This window comes from Nyctibius grandis, chromosome 15 (genome assembly GCF_013368605.1).
Source record: "Nyctibius grandis isolate bNycGra1 chromosome 15, bNycGra1.pri, whole genome shotgun sequence".
Lineage (NCBI taxonomy): Eukaryota > Metazoa > Chordata > Aves > Nyctibiiformes > Nyctibiidae > Nyctibius > Nyctibius grandis.
The window spans coordinates 12,923,719-12,941,658 of NC_090672.1; the positions used below are offsets into that span (position 1 = coordinate 12,923,719).

The following is a 17,940-nucleotide window of genomic DNA, read 5'->3' on the forward strand; positions in this document are numbered from 1 at the left end:
TGAGCCAGCGGCTGCGTGGGGCTGAGCTGCTGGCTGGGGTTAAGCCACGACACGCAGACACGGCTCGGCATGGCACGGGACGTACAGCCCCGGCACAAGCGGAGGAGAGGAGCTGGCAAGGAGACGCTGCCCGTGAGAAGGTCCCAGGCGGCTCCTGGACTCACTGGATGAGCCCTGCGGGCAGCAGTGAGCTCTCGCTGGTGCTGCTGAAGGGGGCTGCCCCGCTGCCCCCCGGCTCTGCTCCTCCGCACCGCTCTGAGGAAGGAACGGGGAGAAGCAGGAGAGAGTTAAGCCAAGGCTCACCACGAATCCCCAGGGCCGGGGTGACCCTGCTCTCCGGAGGGGCTCCTGCTCGCCCTCCCGGGAGCCGTGTCACTGCAGCTCTGGGGCCTGACAAAGGTCAGACTACGGGGCTCATCTCCCAGAGCCCCCCCTCAGCAGCAGCCTGGGGGACCCCAGCCCCGGGAGAGCACCCGGAGCAGCCCAGAGCCTCACCTGCCTCCTCCCGGCTGGGGAAATGCTGGAACCCTTGTAGGTCTGCAGACAGCAGGACTTGGAGCACAGGGTCCTGAGGGCGAGAAAGCTGGGCTGGGGGGGCCTGCTGCTGGCCCCTTCCCAGCTCCCCGGGGCTGTGAGCCCCCCAGGTAGCCCAGGGCAGAGGATGCAGCCCTTCTCCACCACCCCACACCCCACAGCTGGACTCAGATGCTGCAGCCTCCATCTCTTGGGGATGAAGGTGCTTGAGATGACAGAGGTGCTACCAGGAGAGAGGCAGCAGCATCCTCGCAGCCGCGGCCAGCGTGGGGAAGGCAGCTGGGCTGAGCCCACCGGCACAGAGCCTGCCGGGGGCAGAGCTGATGCCGAGGCAGCAGGACCCGGCCCCGGGCCGGCCGAGGCTGCGTCCCACGTACCTGGAGGCTGCAGAAGGCCAGCGAGAGGCCGTGCTTGCGCAGCTCCTGCAGCAGCTCCGCCAGCCCCACCACCACCGTGTAATCAATGCTGCTGATGTGGCAACAGTCCAGGATGACGAAGCGTGGTGGGGATGCTGCTGGAAGAAGAGCACGTGCTCACGTCCCTGATGAGTCCAGAAATGACCGGCCCAGGGGACACAGCCCTTAGAGCCAGGGCCGTGGCTGGGAGGGGTGACAGCCTCGAGAGAGAGAAGCGGCCAGGGGCTGGTCCCCGCCGCAGGGAAGCTGTGCTGGCCCTGCTTGCCCCCGCAGCCTGCAGGTCTGCGCAGCACTTGCCCCCCGCCTCAGAAGGGATCCAGGTGGGCACCAGGTCACAGCCGGGTGCCCAGGACAAGCCGGGGAGCACCGTACCTGCCAGGGCACGGCTGCACACGGCGTCCCGCAGGCACTCGACGGCTGGGAAGTGCAGGCTGCTCCCCGGCTGCAGGAGGAGCACGTCCCCCTCCGACACCTGCGCAAGACCCCGGCGGAGGGGGACAAGTCACGGGGAGCTTGGGGCTGTCACCTCCCCCAGGCAGGGACAAGTACCCCTGTGACAAAGCAAAGCACTGTCCTCCTGGCTGGAGGGGGACACGTGGGAGCCCCCATCCCTCAGGGAAACCTCCCTCCTGCACACCCCACCGTGTCAGTGGGCACAGGGACAGCCATGCCTCCCTCCCCTGCTCTCAGCTCCTGGGATACTCCTTTCCTCGTGCTCCTGGGAAGGGGTCCCGGCAGGCTGGGGACAGGGGATAGGGTGGGAGCAGGACAGAAGCACCCTGCACCCCAATGCCCCGCTGCCCTCGAGGAGCCGTCTCCCAGCTCCCCGCTCTCCGGTGAGCCTGGCTGGCTCTGGCACATCCCCGGGGAGGGGGGAAGCCCACCTTTATTGGGGGTCTGGCAATGGAGTAGAGGAGGAGAATCCCTGAGACCAGCACCCCGGCTACGATGCCGTACTGGACCTCCCAGAAGCAGAGCAGGAACGTCACGCAGAGGGGCACGAGGTCCAGCCCTGCAAGAGACACGACCCAGGCTCGGCTGTGCCTTGTCCTCGTGCCACAGGGCCCGCAGGGACAGCGCCTGCTCTGCCACAGAGCTGGGGGATTGATCGCCCCCGGCTCGTGCCCTCACTCTTAACCCTCCAGAGCGTCCTGAAGATCCCAGTGTCAAACATGGGCACCACGGCCGAGATGATGACGGCGGCCAGCGCCGCTTTGGGGATGTAGTAGAAGAGCGAGGTGAGGTACGCCAGCGCGAGCAGGACCAGGGCGCCTGCGGGGACGGGCAGTGCCTGAGCCGGGGGGGCCCAGGGTGCCCCCGGGGGGCGGGTGCTGGGGGTCGGGGGCTCTACCTGTGACCAGCCCTCCCGCGGGGGTGCAGACGCCCGACTGCGCGTTTACCGCTGTCCTGAAACGCAAAGCCGACGCGCGTCCCGGGCTGCGCTGGGGCCGGGAGCTGCCCCCACCCGCTGCCCAGAGACCCCACCCAGGAAAACCACCCACCCCGTCAGACCCCACTGGGGAGAAACGTGAGGAAGCCCACGGCTCCCGGCCGGCAGCGGGACCGCAGGGCGTGCGGAGGGGAGGTCACCACGGGACCCGTGCACAGCCCGGCAGCCAAGGTGGGCAGCTGGGGACCAGGACACGAGCTCAGGGACCCACTGGGGCCCGCACCCCCTCCTGCTACCCACCGGCCAAAGCTGCCCGTGATGGGATACGATGAGACGAAGGAGCCCAGGATGTTGGCGACGCCTGCAGTGGGGAAGGAGAGGGGCTGGGGATGCAGCAGCTCCGGGAGGCACCGCCCGGGGCTGTGAGACTGGTCTGTGCCCCTGTTGTCACCTCCTCCATCCCCAGGCTGGTACCCGAGGCTGATCGGAGCCCATCCAGCTACATGGGCTGGGCTCGGGCTGCTCTGGAAATGGCTAAGCTGTGAGAGAGGCTGGGGGGCACCACGCAAGGCGAGAAAGGTAAAACTTCAGGAAGAGACAGGACCGGGGAGATGGGGAGCTCTGGTAGCTCAGGGGCTGCGGGACACACGGCGGGGCTCAGGCCGGGTCCCCAGCCCCTGCCCTCCTGCTCCGAGCGGCCTCTTACCCATCGCCAGCAGCTCCTGGTTGGGGTCAATCCTGTAATCGTTCTGCGAGGCTGAAAGGAGACGAGTGGCATCGCCCCGAGCTTCCTGCAGGCACAACCTGCCTGGGACAGCTGTGGGCCCCATCCCAGGACCCCCCCATCCCCACATCCCCCCAGTCCTGGCACCCCCCCTGTCCCTGTACCCCCCCTGTCCTGGCATCCCCTGAGCAGCCCAAGACAATGGCCAGCTCCTGCGCACACTCCAGCCGTGCCCAACGCAGGACCCCCAGCCCGCTGCCTGGCCAGGGAGGGGGTCGGCAGCACCCCGCGGGACCCCTCCTGCCAGCCCACCCTAGGAACGGGGCTCGGCACCAGCAGCCCCGTCCCTCCCACTGCCCCCATGGGAACAGCAACGTCCCCAGCACCCCAAGCCCTCTGCAGAGCCCCCTCCTGAGAGCGCGGGGGCCCGGCGCAGCCGTACCGAAAGCCTTGGCAATCGCAATGGTCTCCAGCAGGCCCATGAGCGGGACCACGGCCAGCCCGACCCCCATGTCCTGGGAGGGAAGGGCACAGTGAGCGTTGCCACCGAGGGACGAGGAGCCAGCAAACACAGGAGCGAGGAGAGAGCCTGCGAGGAGCCCAGCCTCCGCCGGGCAGCCCGGCACCCACCTCCACCATGCTCCTGAAGGGGACGGTGCCGTTGGGCGCAGGCACGGCGAAGCGCGGCGGGCGGAAGGCAGGGAGGCCCCGGGGGATGCTGCCGGTGAGCGTGAGCGGCTGCGAGCCCATCACCTGGAAGGAGTAAGCGACCAGGCCAGCAAACAGGACCACGAGGGCGTTGCGTGCTGCAGGGGAGAGAGCAACCGTGACAAGCTGCCCGGAGCCCTGGGCGGCGGGAGGGACGGTGGGTGGGTGCTGGGGCTGCCAAGGCCTTGTGAGCCTTAGGAAGGGGCACGCACAGCGGCAGGGCCAACCTTGGGACTTTGTCCTGCCCGACCCACCTCCAGGTCTCAGCTCCTGCCGACCTGGGCTTTACCAGTTTTGAGCTGTCTCTTCCCTGCCCCGAAGAGACGAGACCCCAGGAGGGGTGGCCGCGGGAGCCGAGGGCAGGGATGGCCAACGCACCCGTGGCAGAGGTCCAGACGATCAGGTAGCTGACCCTGGCAGCCAGCGGCCCCGCACGGGCAGCTCGGGGCAGGCGGCTCTTCATGGCCCGGAGCCCTGCCAGCGCGGCCAGGCAGGCCAGCCCCAGGACGGCGTCCCCAGCCCTGCAACAGGGCACAAACACGCTGCAGGGCGCAGGGACAGCTACCCCAAAGCCAGCACCTCCGTACCACAGGCAAAAGGCATTGCCTCCCTGGGGGGCAGTGGGCGAGGGAGAGGGGATGTCCCCCAGTCAGCGCTACGATGCTAACGGGTTTGTGGGCTCTTCCTAAAGAGGGAAGCAGGACCCCTCCGACAGGCAGGATCTGTGCAGTGGGATCCACCTCCTCCCGCTGCTGCCCCTCGCAGCTGGGCAGGGAGGGGTTCTGTGACGAAGCTGTCCCTGCGTGTCACCGTGCTGTGTGTGAAACCCAGGCTGCGGCACAGACCTCAGGCCACGGGTGCAGCTAACAGGAGGAGGTGGGGGCACAGGGATGCCTGAGCTCCCTCTTGGGCTGTCAGAAACTGGAGGAGGACTTACGACACAGACAGTCCCAAGGATGAGCCCTTAGGCTGGCTAAATCCCCTAACTGGGAGCGAGAAATAGGACAAGCATCCCCCATCCTTCCCTTTAGCAGCTTGGGAGCCCACAAGCTCCTTCATCTTCAGATTTCCACCTCAAATGGAAATGGTTGAGAACAAGCACTTGTGTCACAGCGCTGGGCAGGGACCGAGAAACCGGTCCGAGGTGTGACCAAAGAGCTGGGGAGCGAAGCAGCAGAGCCCGAGACCCCGCAGCTGCCGGGGGACGGAGCAGGGCAGGCGCGGGGACGGTGCTGACCTGGTCTCCCCGATCCTCCGCAGCGTTTCATACACCTGCAGGAAAAACTGCCGAGGGATCCCCCGCAGCCCCAGGATGTTCTGTGCAGGAAGACAAAGCCTGGTGAAAGCCTGGCACAACCCAAGCTGCCGGGTGCCACGGAGGGACTGCCAGGAGCCCCGGGGCTCAGCCCAGCCCAGCCCTGGCACACGCACGGTGTCGGTGCTGCTGGGGGGGAGCTCCTCAGCGCCCGCACCCACCCCAGGACGGCCCTTTCCCTGCGCGGGGCTCAGAGGTGCTCTGATGTTTTCCTCACTCCCAGGCCCTGAGATGCCTCCACCCCACCCTGCACACACGACCGTGCAGCTCCCGGGAGGGGGCTCGGGGTGGGACCCCAGCCCGCGCAGCCCCGCCGTCCCCCTGCGCCGCGCCGGGAGCAGCAGCCCCCGCTGCGACCGCAGCCATTAGCCAACGCCGCCGCTGGTTCCTCGCGCAGCCCGGCACCGTCGCCGTGTGCCTCTGATTTCGGTTAACCACAGGGGAAGCATTGCAGCCCCAGAAGAGCCGGAGGGCCCCAGGTCCCTGAGCGGCCAGCGAGGGACCAGCGGAGCTGCAAATCCACCGTGCCGAGAGAATCACCCAGCACCTCCCGCAAGCAACCAAATCAAACGTCCTGGTTTTACTGGTGTCCTGAATGGCACCAGCTGGTCACAGGCAGAGGGTACGTTCAGCTCGTTCTGCTCAGAGCAAAGCACTCAGGGACCCACCAGAACGGCTAGCAGGGGGGACCTGTGCCCCCTTTGTGGCTCCTTCCCCACACACCGAGCACATCGCCCAGCCCGTACCGAACATCCCGGCTCCGTGGCACGGCCGGCTCCAGGAGCGAGCAGGCAAGGTGCTCAGAGCACGGCAGACCTTACCTTGACCTGGTTGAAGCTAATGGTGATGGAAGCAGCCGATGTAAACCCTTTAATGACTGGGCAGGAGATGAAGTCCAGAAGGAAACCTGCACGGGACGGGCGGCAGTCAGCATGCTGCTGGCCCTGACGGGGAGCACAGGGTGTTCGCAGGCACCCAGAGCTGTCAGGAGCGTTAGCAGGACAACCCCAGTGTCCTGGAGAGCGCAGGGGAGGGGGGAACAACTACAGGACGTACAGCGATATCCTAAAAACACAACCATGCACGGCAAGAGCATCTCACCGAGGTGCAGGAGCCCCATGGCCAGCTGGATGCAGCCGGAGAGGAAGGCAAGCAGGATGGCATAGACAGGCTCGTGGAAGGCGTAAGAGGAGACGAGCAGCGACATGATGGCCGTGGGTCCCAGCGTCACGTCCTTGGCAGTGCCCAGGAAGCAGTAGACGAAGCAGCCCATGAAGGAAGAATAGAGGCCGTACTGCACGGGGACAAAGGGAGCCCTGGCACGGTGCCCGGAGCCGGGAGAGGCCGGACACCTCCAGGACAAGGAGGGCCGGGCTGCCCTCGGGTCCCTCCCGGAGCGAACACACGGCGCCTGCGGCTCCCTGCCCCGGAAAATGGGCGACACAGCACGGGCCCTGCCCGCCGGGAGCACCCACGGCCGCAGGGCACCGGCACCCACCTGCGGAGGCAGCCCGGCCACCTCGGCGTACGCCAGCGCCTGCGGCACGGCCGTGAGCCCCACGGTGAGGCCGGCGATCAGGTCGAGCTGCAGCCAGGCCCGGGAGTAGTGCGGGAGCCAGCGCAGGACCGGCAGCCGCGTCCGCACCCCCGGGCACGGGCAGCTCGGTCCGCGCTCACGGGCACCGGCCGCCGGCATTGCCGGGGCAGCGTCCGCCGGCCCGGCCGCCTCCAGCCCCCCCCCGCCGCACCCCCGGGGGCCGGGGCGGGCAGAGGGACGCGGGCTCGGACCCCACCCGGGGGGCGGCAGGAGGGGCGAGGCGGGCCGGGAGCCCCCGCGGGGCCGGGGGGCGGCGGGGCGGCTCCGCCGGGGCTGCGCAGGAGCCCCCGGGGCGGCCCCGTTCCCAGCCGCGGCTCCGGCGGCTCCCGGCGCATCCGGCCGCTCCGCCCGGGCCGGATCTGAGCCGCCGGGGCCGCCTCATGTGACCGGGGCAGAGGAGGAGCCGGGGCGACCGGAGGAGCCGCCGAGCCCCGCCGCCGCCCGGTGGTCGTACCGGTGCCGGTACCGGTGCCGCTGCCGGTGCCATGCGGCCGTGGGCGCTGGCGCTGCTGCTGGGCGCGCTCCGGACCGGCGGGGCCCCGGCCCCGGCCCGCAACGTGCTGCTCCTCCTGGGTGAGTGCGGCCACGGGCCCAGCCGAGCCCCGGGACCGGCGCCCGGGGCGCCCCGTGGGCAGGGGAGGGCCGGCCCCGGGGGTCCCGCTGCATCCCCTCTGCCGGGATGGTCACCGCAGCGCCGGCCCCGGCCCGGCTCAGCCTCAGCCCAGGGATGCTCCGGTGTCATTCGTGTCCCCTGGGCTTTGCCCCCCCGCACGGTGAGGGACACGCCGGGGGTCAGGCCCGGTGCCGCGGGGCTCACCCCGCACCCCTCCCGCTGCAGCGGATGACGGCGGCTTCGAGAGCGGCGCCTACAACAACTCTGCCATCCGGACACCCCACCTGGACGCGCTGGCCCGGCGCAGCGTGGTCTTCCAGAACGCCTTCACCTCCGTCAGCAGCTGCTCGCCCAGCCGGGCCAGCATCCTGACCGGCTTACCCCAGGTGGGGCACGGGCACGCGCCACGCGGGGGCTGCCAGTCCGCGGTGGGCACTCGGGGATCACCACAGCGTGGTCACAGGACCTGGCAATGCCCTGACCCACTGACCCACTCTCTCCCCTGCCCCCCGGGACCTGCTTCCCGTGCTGCTGCCCAGCGTTACAGCCACAGCACGTGCCCTTGGTGCCCATCTGGACTCGGTTTGGGGCCAGGCTGGCAGGCGTCGTCCAACCGTGTTGTCTCCCCCACCTGCAGCACCAGAATGGGATGTACGGGCTGCACCAGGACGTGCACCACTTCAACTCCTTCGACGGCGTGCGGAGCCTGCCCCGGCTGCTCAGCCAAGCCCGAATCCGGACAGGTAGGGAGCCCAGGGCCAGTGACACGGGCAGGGAAACCCCCCCGCTCTGTGCACCCATCAGGCGAGACCTTGATGGGCACCCGCCTGCGAGCTGGAGAGCCCCGACTGGGCCCGTGCCCACGCTCTGTGCTCACCTGGGGTTCGCTTTGCTTCCTCCCCGCGCCGCTCCCCTGCCATCCCCGTTACACCTCACTGTCGCTGCTGTTCCCCACCCCGCTCCTGCCTGGTTCCCAGGTTCACACAAGGCTCATGCTTGACCCAAACTTCCCCCTGGGCCTGGCTGCTCTGGCACTTGCCCTCACCGGTGACCTGGGGCAGTGTGGTCCCCGGGTGCGTCCCGTTTTCTGAGCAATGTGGAAGTGCCACTGCAAAAAAGACTGGAGAAGCCAGCAGCACCCTCCGCTCTGAGCAGCATTCGCTGGGCAGAGCCTGTGCTGGGGCAGACGAGCTGCGGCAGCCCCCAGGGAGGAGAGCGCAGCAGCCGCCAGCGTCCTGCCCCCCTGCCCCCCTGCTCCTGCCACACCGCGTGGCTGCGCTCTTGCAGGGATAATTGGGAAGAAGCACGTCGGGCCCGAGGCTGTCTACCCCTTCGAGTTCGCCTACACAGAGGAGAACAGTTCGGTCATGCAGGTTGGGAGAAACATCACCCGCATCAGAGCGCTCGTCCGGCAGTTCCTGCAGAGCCAGGACGAGAGGTGAGACAGCGCCTGCGTCCCTGGGGCAGGGGCATGGGAGGGGAGGGGGAAACTGGCCTCGCTGAAGGTGTGTCTCCATGTCCCAGTTGGTCACAAATAGGAGGGGACACCTTGTCTCTGGGTCACCCCATACCCAGAAGCCCAGATGGGGTGGCAGTCCTCCTCTGACCCCAGCTCCCCCCTGCACAGCCCAGGGAAGGTCTCAGAGAATGTGGGCAACCCTTTGCACCACCTCCACCCTCTCCATCTCTAGGCCTTTCTTCCTCTACGTCGCCTTCCACGACCCCCACCGCTGCGGGCACTCCCAGCCCCAGTATGGGGCCTTTTGTGAGAAATTCGGCAACGGAGAGAGCGGCATGGGCTGGATCCCAGACTGGAAGCCACAGCTCTACCGCCCAGAGCAAGTGCAGGTGGGAGCCTGTGGGGCTGCGTGGGGCCATATGGGGCTGTGTGGGACTGCATGGGGCTATATGGGGGTGTGTGGGGCTATATGGGGGTGTGTGGGGCTGTATGGGGGTGTGTGGGGCTATATGGGGCTGTGTGGGGCTGTATGCAACAGCAGCCTCTGCCAGAACCAGAGGCTGCAGGCTGGCCCCACCTCAGTCGCTGCCATCAGCGTTATGGGCAGGAGCTGGTGAAGCCCACCCCGGCGTACCCACGACCTCCTTCCCCGTGGCTGCCACGTGCCGCTTTCCCTTCCTCCCTTTAGGTCCCCCACTTCGTTCCAGACACGCCGGCTGCCCGGGCGGACCTGGCAGCCCAGTACACAACCATCGGGCGCATGGACCAAGGTAGGAGCCGCGGGGGCCAGGCTGGCACTGGTGGGCACTGCGGTCCCTCCCGCCCCCCCTCAGCTCTGTCCCTCCACCCGCAGGGATCGGGCTGGTCCTGGCGGAGCTGCGGCGTGCCGGCTTCCACAACAGCACGCTCGTCATCTACACCTCCGACAACGGCATCCCCTTCCCCAGCGGCAGGACCAACCTCTACCGCTCCGGCACCGCCGAGCCCCTGCTGATCTCCTCCCCCGAGCACACCGAGCGCTGGGGACAGGTCAGCCAGGCCTTCGCCACCCTCCTGGGTAAGAGCCCGTGCCCCCAGGAGGGAGCAGAGGCGTGCAGAGCTGTGTGGGGGGCCATGAGCTGGTCCCCACCCTCCCCACGCCGAAACCCAGGGTCCTCTCCTGGAGGACGGCCTGCAGCCCCCAGCGTTGGCACGGCCAGCCCTGGGAAGGGAGAGGAGGGACGAGAGAGCAGCAGGGTCCCCTGCAGGGACGTCATCCCAGGGCTCAGCTCTGCAGCTCACCCCAGGACCTCCCGCAGCCCGGGCGGCAGCAGACCCTGGGGCCCTTCCTGCCCCTCTCTCACCCTCCTCTTCCCCTCCAGATCTGACGCCGACCATTCTGGACTGGTTCTCCATCCCGTACCCTTCTTACAGCATCTTTGGCACGAAGCGGGTGCAGCTCACGGGCAAGTCCCTCCTGCCAGCACTGGAGTCGGAGCAGCCCTGGGCCACCGCCTTCAGCAGCCAGAGCCACCACGAGGTGACCATGTACTACCCCATGCGAGCCATCCAGCACCAGCAGTTCCGCCTCATCCACAACCTCAACTACAAGATGCCCTTCCCCATCGACCAGGACTTCTACGTCTCTCCCACTTTCCAAGACCTGCTCGAGCGCACCAGGGCCGGGCAGCCGACCCACTGGAACAAGACCCTGCACCAGTACTACTACCGGGACCGCTGGGAACTCTTCGACTGCAGCCGCGACCCCACCGAGAGCCAGAACCTGGCCCCCGACCCTCGCTACGCCGCCGTCTTCCAGCTGCTCCGCGCGCAGCTCCTGCAGTGGCAGTGGGACACGGGTGACCCCTGGGTGTGCGCCCCCGACGCGGTCCTGGAGCAGAAACTGAGCCCCCAGTGCCAGCCGCTGCACAACGAGCTGTGAGCCTCCGTCCCCAGCACCACGGGACCGCCGCACGCTGCCCCTCGGGTGCTGGGATCCCGGTCCCAAATCCCTGGGTGACACCCCGAGGCTCTGCTCTCTGACCCCAAATCCCAAGACTCTGCTCCCTGCATCGCAAACACCGCCTGGCCCCGGAGCCTTCAGGGATCCTCGTGCCTTTGTCCTCGGCCAGAGGAGCCCCAGGACCAAGCTGCCCCTCAATAAACCCTCTGCAGGAGCGGTCCCCGTTCTCACCTGGGGCTGAGCACGTCCCTGCCAGCGCCCGGCGCCACGGTCTCGGTGCAGCCCTGCTGCAGGGGGGGGGCTGCGCAGTCCTGGGGGAAATGGGCCGGCTGGGGGGGTCCCCTGATGCTCTGGGAAATGGGGTGAAGGCTGCAAGGGGCTCAGGTGGTCCCGCTGGAGGCCCCCAGGCAGGACAGAGCTGGGGGGTCCCAGCCGGGGCGGGGGGGTGACGCAGGGCTCAGCAGGCGGCAGCAGAGAGGGGCACGGACCCAGCCTGGGCTCACTCCCCACAAACAGCGACTTTATTCCCAGCACCGCTCCCTCGCCCCCCTGCGCGGATCCCCCTCCCCACAGACACCCCCAGGAGCCTCCCCACAGTCCCCCCGTGGGTCACCAGGCCGGCACAGTGCCAGGTTTGCTGTCTCACAAGGCACTTGGGTCTCTTTTTCCCCATTTTGGAAGGTTTCCCCGTCCCCGGGCATTGTGCAAGCCCCCCCCACCCCAAAGCGAGTCCAGCGCCCACATCTCCAGCAAACTCCCGTCAGCCAGGGGAAAGCCCCAGCCCGGGAGCCGCGTTGTGTGGGAAGAGCAGCGGCATCGCCCCTGCCAAGGAGGGACGGATCCAGCCCGGAGCCGGAGGGAGCAGCCTTGCCTCTCCCCGCCGAGCGGCGCGGGGCCGGCGCGGGCTCAGGACCAAGCGATCACAAACTGCTCCCACATTGGCAGCGACACGGGGACTCTCAGCACCTGAGGGGGAGACGGAAGGGTCAGAACCAGCTGGGACGGGCCAAGGGGGTCCCTGCCCCGTGGGGTGTGTGCAGAGATGCAGCCCGGCACGGCCCCGGTCCCGCAGCCCCCCCGAAGGGTGCCCGTGGCAGACAGCCCCAGGCACAGCGCCACGCCGCTGCCCCTCGCAGAGCTCCAGCCCCGGCACCACGCACCCTTTCCATCCTCCATCTCCCCATCCTCGCCCCATGCACGGCCTAATCCTGCCCTGGCCCCAGCGCAGCGACCCAGCCCATGCTGGGCAGCCTGTGACGCTCCTTGGTGGCAGCAAAGTGGGCACCGTGCCACCGCTGGGGACAAACCCCGCCGGGCCCTCGGCTGAGCCCCGCGTCCCTTGCCAGCCACCAGCCAGCAGCTCCCCCCTCACCCTCTCCCACGGGGGGACCAGCACTCGCCTGGGTGTCACTGCGGTAGGAGAAGTCGCCCACGAGGGCACCGTTGGCCAGGACTTGCCGGGGGGGGCTGGTGACGCCCAGCACGGTCACGGCCTCCAGCAGGACCCCGTCGAGGTGGGCGCTGGCCCGCAGGAGCTGGCTGAGCACGGCGCCCTGCGGGGACAGGGGGGCCGTCACCCCGCGCCCGGGGGTCCCAGCCACCCCGCACACACCCAGGGCTCCTCGACGTGCCCTGCCCAACGCACTGCCCGTCTGCAGGGCACCGAGCCCAGGGGGACGGGCACTCTGCCGGGACTGGAGAGCACCCGCTGCTGTGCGGCACTGCGGGTGCAAGCAGAGTGCAGCCAGCTCCACGGCGCAGCCTCTCCTTCTCCCAAGGGGGCTCCTGGGGGGGGTACAGCCCCCATGGGACCCCGCCACCCCCCCGGTGCAGTGCTGTAACCCCTCAGTCTGGCACTTTCAGCACGACACAGCTTGGCTGCACCAGGGCACGGTGCTGCCCGTGACCACGCGTGCCCCAGGGGCACCAGGACCTGCACGTGGCAGCAAACACCCGTGCCCAGCTGCCCCCACCTGCAGACCCCCCCCTCGCTCACGTGCGTGGCCAGGAAGAGGATCTCGGTGTAGTCCCCCTTCTCAAAGCTCTGCCAGCTCTCCCCGTCGTCCCAGAACAGGTCTCCCCTGGCGAAGCCGTCTGGTGTCAGTGCCACCACCAAGGCCATCCCCTTCCTGCGGGACTCGGCAGTGCTGAACGCGGGCTCCTGGGGCACAGGATCAGGCACAGCTTTTCCCCCAGCCCAGCCCAACACCGCAGCCTCATGGCTTATCTGGCAATGCCCAGTGTGCCGGTGCCCGCGTTGCCCCGGGCAGGTCACCGCGGCACGGAGGGGGCTCACCTGCAAGGGCAGGATGTGCCCCGCACGGACGTGGACGTTGATGGTGTCCAGGGGAGCGGGGAGGAGGATCCACTGCCCTTTGCTGTGGATGGTGGAGTCCTAAGTGACAACAAAGAGAGGCAAGAGCAGGCGTAGGGTGCAGCGTGCCCAGGGGGGCCCAGCCCAGCGCCGCGACCCCCGAATGGCCCCGAGTGAAGGCAGGTGGGACATGAGTCCCAAACGCAGCCCTGGGGGGCCAGCACCAGCTGGGGGGGCACCCACCCCTGCGAAGCTGTACCACGTCCCCGCCGGGAAGTAGCCGCTGACTTTGGTCTTCCCCGGCTCCAGCACGGGGGTGACGAGCAGCCCCCCGCCCCACAGGAGCTGGCGGTCCACGGCCCACGTGTTGGGGTCCTCGGGGAACCTGGGGAAGGGGGGGTGGGCAGCGTGGTGCCCAGGAGACCCCACACCCGTCTCCCACTGAGGACCAGCACCCATCGGCCCCGCCGGCCGGCACTCACTCGAGGAAGAGGGGCCGCGCCACCGTCTCCCCGGCGGAGTGAGCCCGGTGGAAGAGGGTGTAGAGGAAGGGCAGGAGGGAGTAGCGGAGGCGGAGGGCACTCCTCATGGCGGCCTGGGCGCCCGGGCTGAAGGCGTACGGCTCCTGCGGCTGCAGGGGAGAAGCCGAAGGGGGATGCTCGGGCGTGGGGAGGAATGGTGGGCGCCAGGCAGGGCAGCCCCTGGCCCAGCCCCGCAGCACCCACCCTGCCCCGTGCGCCCAGCCGCCCCCCTGCCCGCTGCCTGGCAGGGCGAGGGCTCCCGCAGCTCACCCGGGTGCCGTGGTCGTTGTGATTCCTCATGAAGGGGTAGAAGGCGCCCAGCTGGGTCCAGCGCACGCACAGCTCCTCGGACGTGTCGCCCGCGAAGCCACAGATGTCGGCACCCACCAGTGGCACCCCGAAGAGGTTGAAGAGCAGCACCTCTGCGGAGGGGGCACAGCGGGCATCGGGGCTCCATGGTGCCCGGGGGCATGGAGCCCCCGGAGAAGCCCCCGGCTGCGGGGGAGGTGCAGGGGGGGAGCAGGGGCAGTTGTGGCCCCAGCGCCCCGCAGCTACCTGGTACGGAGTAATACAGGTGCTCCCAGTCGCTGCCCACGTCCCCTGTCCAGTGCCCCGCGTAGCGCCCGTGCCCCGCGAACGTGGAGCGCGAGATGACGAAGGGGCGCGTGCCCCGGACCCTCAGCAGCGCGCTGCGGGCAGGACGGGGCCAGCTCAGCACCCCCCAGCCAGGGCTCAGCCCCCTGCCAGCAGCACAGGGCTGGCACGTGCCAGCGCAAACACCCGGCACCATCTCACCCACAGGGCAGGTGACATGGGACAGTGCTGAGGACACGAACCCCCAGCCCAGGAGCCAGCACGGCTGCGCTACACCAGCTCCAGCCCCTCCAGCGCCGGGCTGGCAGCCGCAGGCAGCGGTTGTCCACCAAACCCCCCACTCCGAACGCCCCCCGCGCCCAAACCACCCACGCCGGAGCACAGCGGGGGGCCCGCTCCCAGCTCCGGCATCGGCACCAGCCCCAGGCTCACTCGTGGGAGGCGATGGCCTCGGTGAGCCCGTACAGGCTGTGCAGGTTGTAGTGGGAGGACAGGTACTGCTGGCTGGAGGCACAGATGGTCCCGGCGCGCAGGCGGCCCCCGAACACACCTGCAGGGCAGCGGCGGTGGCGAGGGCGCGCTCGGAGCCCGGGGCATCCCCCCAGCTCCCCGCGCCCCCGGGCAGAGGCGGGTACCCACTCCCCATACCTGGCACGTAGGGGGGCTGCTCCAGGCTGTTGTTGGGGCAGCCATCCTGGGAGCCCTCCACAAAGTTCGACGGCTCGTTCATGTCCTGGGGGGGAAGGGAAGGAGCGGATGCCCTCGCTGCCGCACCGCAGAGGTGCGGGGCAGGAGCCGGGGAGCCGCAGCCGACAGCTCTGCGGGGCCACTCACAATCCACATGCCATCGAAGGGCACTTGGTCGTGGAAGTCCTTCACCATGTCGTGCCACCACTCGTGAGTCTCCGGGTTGGTGAAGTCGGGGAAGGCTGTCGGTCCCGGCCACACCTGCGGGAGGGAGGCAGCAACGGGCAAAGCCCCGCTGCACCCCGCAGCCCCCACGGGCCACCCCACTTGCCACCACCGCCAGCCCCCGGGGGTTTCCCTCCGGTTCTCGGGGTCCCGCTCCCACAGCCCCGCTCAAGCCCCCTCCTGCGGGGACCGGCGCTGCTCCCCGCACGCACCTTCCCGATGAGGGGCTGCCCCGTGGCGTTTCGGATGAACACCCCTCGCTTCAGTCCCTCGTCGTAGGGCTTGTAGGTGCCGGGAGGCCCCGAGCTGCTGATCCCGGGATCCTGGCGGGGCACAAAGCCGGGGCTTCACCAGCGAGGACAGGGAACGGCCTCCCCCACCTTCCTCGGAGGAAGCTCCATCACCGCCCTGGGGGGCTGCGGTGCCAGCCCAGGGTACCAGCCCACCCGCGTGGGAGCCCTGGCACAGCCGGGGGCATCACTCACCACGATCATGATGTACCTCAGCCCGCGGCGGTGGAAGTCCTGCACCATCTCCGGATAGTCCTTAAAGCTTTTCTTGTTGAAGGTGAAATCCCTCTTGGCGTCCGTGTAATCCAGGTCATTCCACTGCACGTCCTGTGGACGGCGGCCCCGGTGCTCGGGGAGGAGCAGGGACCCCCAGACCCCCACCCCGCAGAGGCTCTCCCTCCGTTCCCCACGGCCGCTTTTGGGCAGCAGCTCCGGGGACCAGCCGAGACCTACCAGGGGGAAGCGGGCTGCCGTCATGTTGTCCACGACCTGCCGGGTGATGTCGGTGGAGGAGTAGCCCCAGCGGCAGAGGTGGAAGCCCAGGCCCCAGTACGGGGGCATGAAGGGGAACCCTGGAATCCAGGAGGGCGGGCGCTGGCCCGGCAGGCACAGGGACAGCCCAGCATCGCGCTCCCCCGCAGCCCCGCTCCGCCGTGGCGGCCCCACCGTGCCGCTCGCAGCCTCCTGGCAAAGCCACCCCGGGAGCGCCCGTGCCCCCCGCCCGCGGCTCGGCCCTACCGATGACATCCAGGTACTGCCGCACCACGCTCTTGGGGTCAGGGCCCAGGAAGACGTAGAAGTCCAGGATCCCGCCCGTCGTGCGCCAGGTCAGCGCCGGGCTGGGCTGCAGGAGCACGTCTGGGGAAACACAAGCGCCGGAGGAACGAGCTGAGGACGGGGACGGGGACCAGGCCCGCGCCCGGTGCCGCCGCGGGACTCACCCATCGCGTTGCTGTTCAGCAGAAAGACACCGTGTGCCGAACCGCCGTCCTCCATCCCCAGGTAGAACGGGTGGGAGCTGTAGAGGTTGACCTGGGGCTGGAGCAGAGCACAGTGCGGGGTGGGCGAGGGTCCCCCGGAGACCCTGACACAGCACCCACCCACCCATCTGCCTGCCCCTCGCCTCGGGCCAGGAGCACCGTCACGGCCTGGGGTGCAAACCCAGGGCTTGGGGCCCCAAACGCTGCCTGAGTGGGCAGAGCTCTGCCCTGAGCGAGAGCCGTGTGCTGCTGGGGGGGGAGCAGCTCCGAGCAGCGCAGAGCCCCAGGGGGACAAAGCCTGACATAGGGACAATGGTCCCATGGGCTGGGCCGAGGCCAGGTCCAAGAGCTCAACCAGCACGGACACCTTTCCCCAGCCCTGGACAAGACCTAAGAGGCCGCGGGGCCGCCCCCACAAGCACAGATGAACCGTCTCCCTTCCCCTCAGCCCTGCTCCGTACCGTGGGCGCCATGTCCCGATTCCAGAGGGTGACCCTGGTCCACATCGTGTCGAGGACCAGCGGCGTCAGGTGCTCCCCCAGCCCAGAAATGAAATGGGAGGGCAAGGAGGTGGAGATCTGCAGGAACTGGTCAGCAAAGAAGAGGGGTGCGACGGTGGTGTTCAGCCTGCCGAGAGAAAGGGCGACTCGGGCCAACAGCCCCGGCGGTGCCCAGCGACCGGGGAGGAGGGAGGCACCGAGCTGGAGGGCCACCAGCCCTGGGGAGGGACACGGATGCTCATCACCACGTGAAACAAACCCAGGTTTTGGCCAAGCTCTGGGCTCCTGCTTCCCTCCCCAGCCACCGAACTGCGGAGGGGGCCAAAGCAAAGCTGCCAGCTGCCACCCTGCTGCCGTCACCAGTGTCCCCTGCCACATCCCCCTCCCATCCCGTGCATCGCTGGGGCCGGGGTCGGGTCCCGCTTCCAGACCAAAGCCTTCCCGGGACGGGCACTCACAGGACCCGCCCGCCGCGCTGCCGGTACACGACGAGGCCGAAGGGGTCCGCGCTGACCCGGACGCCGTAGAGCGTGGCGGCGGCCCGGCCGCTCACCCGCGGCGTGGCCAGGGGCACCTCGTAGCGCTGCCGGGCCGGGTCCCGCAGCTGCGGGGACAGAGGGGGGGGGGGGGTCAGCTGCGGGGGTCGGGGCCGGGCCGGGGCGGACACCGGGGCCGGGGCGCACCGTGAAGCGCAGGCGGGTGGGGGTCTCCAGCGCCACGTCCAGCCGCAGCCGGCCCACGTCCCCCGGCAGGAAGCTGGCGGCGACGCGGCGGAGCCAGGCGCTGTAGCCGCTGGCCGTGGCCGTCAGGTTCTCCGCCCGGTAGCTCCGGTAGCCGCGGGGGAAGAAGCACCAGGGCGGGCCGGGGCCGGGGCCGGCGGGCGCGTAGCAGCAGCCCCGCGCCTCGCAGCCCGCCCGCGTCAGCAGCCGCTCGGGGCCGCAGTCGAAGCGGTCGTCCGGGGGCACCTCGCAGCCGGTAGCCCCGGGGCTGCCCGCCGCGGCGGGGACCAGCAGCGCCAGCAGCGCGGCGGCGACCCCCGGCCCCGCCATGGCCCCGGCGCGGCCCCGCCCTCCCGGCTCCCGGCAGGCGCGGCGGGACCGGCCGCGTCACGGTACCGCCTGCGGGGCGGGA

At 69.5% G+C, this 17,940-nt stretch overlaps 3 protein-coding genes across 3 annotated transcripts; 1 reads left to right on the plus strand and 2 right to left on the minus strand.

Moving 5' to 3' along the window:
• Positions 1-61: 61 nt before the first annotated feature.
• Positions 62-6,783, minus strand: SLC26A11 (solute carrier family 26 member 11). Its single transcript, XM_068413572.1, has 16 exons — positions 6,586-6,783; positions 6,189-6,381; positions 5,909-5,994; positions 5,010-5,089; positions 4,151-4,293; positions 3,695-3,870; positions 3,507-3,579; positions 3,047-3,097; positions 2,641-2,701; positions 2,302-2,357; positions 2,082-2,222; positions 1,835-1,962; positions 1,323-1,422; positions 912-1,048; positions 496-568; positions 62-255 (listed from the first exon to the last, which is right to left on the minus strand). The coding sequence occupies exons 1-16, from the start codon at positions 6,781-6,783 to the stop codon at positions 161-163; spliced, it is 1,791 nt and encodes a 596-aa protein (XP_068269673.1). The 3' UTR covers positions 62-160.
• A 386-nt stretch (positions 6,784-7,169) lies between these two features.
• SGSH (N-sulfoglucosamine sulfohydrolase) lies at positions 7,170-10,888 on the plus strand. Its single transcript, XM_068413362.1, has 8 exons — positions 7,170-7,257; positions 7,523-7,683; positions 7,935-8,040; positions 8,585-8,735; positions 8,989-9,145; positions 9,445-9,526; positions 9,610-9,813; positions 10,118-10,888. Exons 1-8 carry the CDS (start codon positions 7,170-7,172, stop codon positions 10,675-10,677), a joined length of 1,509 nt encoding a protein of 502 aa, XP_068269463.1. The 3' UTR covers positions 10,678-10,888.
• Positions 10,889-11,283: 395 nt separating this feature from the next.
• On the minus strand, positions 11,284-17,858 carry GAA (alpha glucosidase). The gene is made up of 19 exons (XM_068413573.1): positions 17,493-17,858; positions 17,268-17,413; positions 16,771-16,936; positions 16,271-16,367; positions 16,068-16,187; positions 15,783-15,901; positions 15,525-15,656; positions 15,252-15,362; positions 14,962-15,075; positions 14,776-14,860; positions 14,560-14,677; positions 14,089-14,222; positions 13,804-13,955; positions 13,495-13,643; positions 13,256-13,397; positions 12,995-13,093; positions 12,695-12,859; positions 12,099-12,251; positions 11,284-11,664 (listed from the first exon to the last, which is right to left on the minus strand). Exons 1-19 carry the CDS (start codon positions 17,856-17,858, stop codon positions 11,605-11,607), a joined length of 2,628 nt encoding a protein of 875 aa, XP_068269674.1. The 3' UTR covers positions 11,284-11,604.
• Positions 17,859-17,940: the final 82 nt, after the last annotated feature.

What these genes read in the sequence shown, in the direction of transcription:
- SLC26A11 (XM_068413572.1), bottom strand. Translation starts at nt 6,783, where the DNA reads ATGCCGGCGGCCGGTGCCCGTGAGCGCGGACCGAGCTGCCCGTGCCCG. An exon ending in TGCGATTGCCAAGGCTTTCG is followed by an intron (nt 3,098 to 3,506) that starts GTACGGCTGCGC and finishes GTCTCCTTTCAG; the next exon opens with CCTCGCAGAACGATTACAGG. An exon ending in CCCCAGCCGGGAGGAGGCAG is followed by an intron (nt 256 to 495) that starts GTGAGGCTCTGG and finishes TTCCTTCCTCAG; the next exon opens with AGCGGTGCGGAGGAGCAGAG.
- SGSH (XM_068413362.1), top strand. Translation starts at nt 7,170, where the DNA reads ATGCGGCCGTGGGCGCTGGCGCTGCTGCTGGGCGCGCTCCGGACCGGC. An exon ending in CAACGTGCTGCTCCTCCTGG is followed by an intron (nt 7,258 to 7,522) that starts GTGAGTGCGGCC and finishes CTCCCGCTGCAG; the next exon opens with CGGATGACGGCGGCTTCGAG. An exon ending in CCAAGCCCGAATCCGGACAG is followed by an intron (nt 8,041 to 8,584) that starts GTAGGGAGCCCA and finishes GCGCTCTTGCAG; the next exon opens with GGATAATTGGGAAGAAGCAC.
- GAA (XM_068413573.1), bottom strand. Translation starts at nt 17,858, where the DNA reads ATGGCGGGGCCGGGGGTCGCCGCCGCGCTGCTGGCGCTGCTGGTCCCC. An exon ending in CCTGTATTACTCCGTACCAG is followed by an intron (nt 13,956 to 14,088) that starts GTAGCTGCGGGG and finishes CCCCCTCCGCAG; the next exon opens with AGGTGCTGCTCTTCAACCTC. An exon ending in GGCACATCCTGCCCTTGCAG is followed by an intron (nt 12,860 to 12,994) that starts GTGAGCCCCCTC and finishes CCTGTGCCCCAG; the next exon opens with GAGCCCGCGTTCAGCACTGC.